Source organism: Mauremys reevesii, linkage group 15, assembly GCF_016161935.1.
Source record: "Mauremys reevesii isolate NIE-2019 linkage group 15, ASM1616193v1, whole genome shotgun sequence".
Lineage (NCBI taxonomy): Eukaryota > Metazoa > Chordata > Testudines > Geoemydidae > Mauremys > Mauremys reevesii.
The window spans coordinates 13,149,078-13,150,655 of NC_052637.1; the positions used below are offsets into that span (position 1 = coordinate 13,149,078).

General features: G+C 44.0%; 1 protein-coding gene across 1 annotated transcript; it reads right to left on the reverse strand.

Annotated features, from left to right (window-relative positions):
• Window positions 1-373: 373 nt before the first annotated feature.
• On the reverse strand, window positions 374-1,369 carry LOC120383081 (olfactory receptor 6N1-like). The gene has a single exon (XM_039500712.1). It carries the CDS (start codon window positions 1,367-1,369, stop codon window positions 374-376), a length of 996 nt encoding a protein of 331 aa, XP_039356646.1.
• Between the last annotated feature and the right edge of the window lie 209 nt (window positions 1,370-1,578).

The window sequence follows — 1,578 nt, forward strand, 5'->3', positions numbered from 1 at the left end:
GATATACCCAGGGATTTATTTTCATTTTTAGTGGATTTTCTGCCTTACACAATGTCAGCTCTGTGTGGTTTCAGAAGCTGTAGACACTCCTCACAGAGAGTGAACACTTAGCGAACACCCTGGAGAAAAATACCCTCATACTGTGTGTATCAGTGCTGAACATGAGAGAGTGACAGAGCTGTAAACATCCTCACTTTCCTGGATCACACAGCAGAGGATCATAAAGACTGTCTCAGTAACTCCATGCAGATCATCTCCTTTTCTTTTTCTTTTCTTTATCACATTAGTGCTGAGATTTTCAATGGGAGATTTCAAGTTAATTTTAATGGGGGATGATTGCTTAAATCACCCAGGCAGCTTTGAAAACCTCAGGCTAAGTTATTCTCTTGGAGTCTCTGCATGTTTTGGTGAAAACCACATATTTACTGACTGCTTTGCACAAGGCTTCCTTGACCTCTCTGTTTCTCAGGCTGTAGATGAGGGAGTTTACCAGGGGAGTCAGTTCTCTGGGATGTACAGAATGCTTGTAGCAAAGAGAGAGCACTTTGTTCAGGTCTCTCAGTGTATCATGTTTCGGTAGCAGGTACACAATCATTATGGATCCATAGAAAATTGTCACCACAATTAGGTGAGAGGAGCAGGTGGAAAAGGCCTTTTGTTTCCCAGTGGTGGAAGGGATTCTCAGGATGGTGGCGATGATGCACACATAGGATATCGGGGTTAGTAGGAATGGTGGCATGGTGAATACAGAGACTAATATGAAATCCAGCAATATGACCTGGTGGGTGTCACTGCAGGAGAGTTCCATCAGTGGGATAGAATCACAATAGAAATGGTCAATTTCATTTGGGCCACAGAATATTAACTCCAATAGAAATAAGACAAAGATGGTAATAGCCAAAAAACCATTTAACCATGACCCAGCAGCCAACTGGAAGCAAACCCTGCTATTCATAAGAGTTGAATAGTGCAGGGGTTTACATATCGCTAAATACCGATCATAAGACATCGCTGCTAGGAGATAGCATTCTGTACATCCCAGAGAACCATAGAAATACAGTTGTGTGAAGCAGCCACTGACTGAGATGGTTTTGTCCCCAGTCAGGAGACTGGCCAGCAACCTGGGCAGGATGGTTGAGGTGTAGCAGGTCTCCAAGCAGGACAAGTTGCCCAGGAAGAAGTACATGGGGGTGTGAAGGTGCTGGCCAGCCACAATGAGCACCACGATGAGGGTGTTCCCAGCCACGGTTGCCATGTAGATCACTTGGAACATCAGGAAGAGAAGAATTTGCAGGTCGGGGAGATCCCCAAATCCCAGAAGGATGAATTCTGTGATGGCCGTTAGGTTTCCCCAGTCTCTCTCTGCCATGGTTTTAGTCCAGGAATAATAAAACACCATGTGCAATTGAATTGAAAGCACATAGAGTTAAGAGTTAATCAAATCTCATGAATTAATTCCATAAACTCAATCCCTCTCCTGGTTACGGGCTGAAATTTTAAAACTAAATGTAGATTTCAGAGCAAAGTGCCATGAGTCTCAGTCTGAGGACAGAACACTGCTCTGATGAGGAAGAGGGG

Bases quoted from the DNA above. Each gene is read 5' to 3' on its own strand.
- LOC120383081 (XM_039500712.1), bottom strand. From the start codon at position 1,369: ATGGCAGAGAGAGACTGGGGAAACCTAACGGCCATCACAGAATTCATC.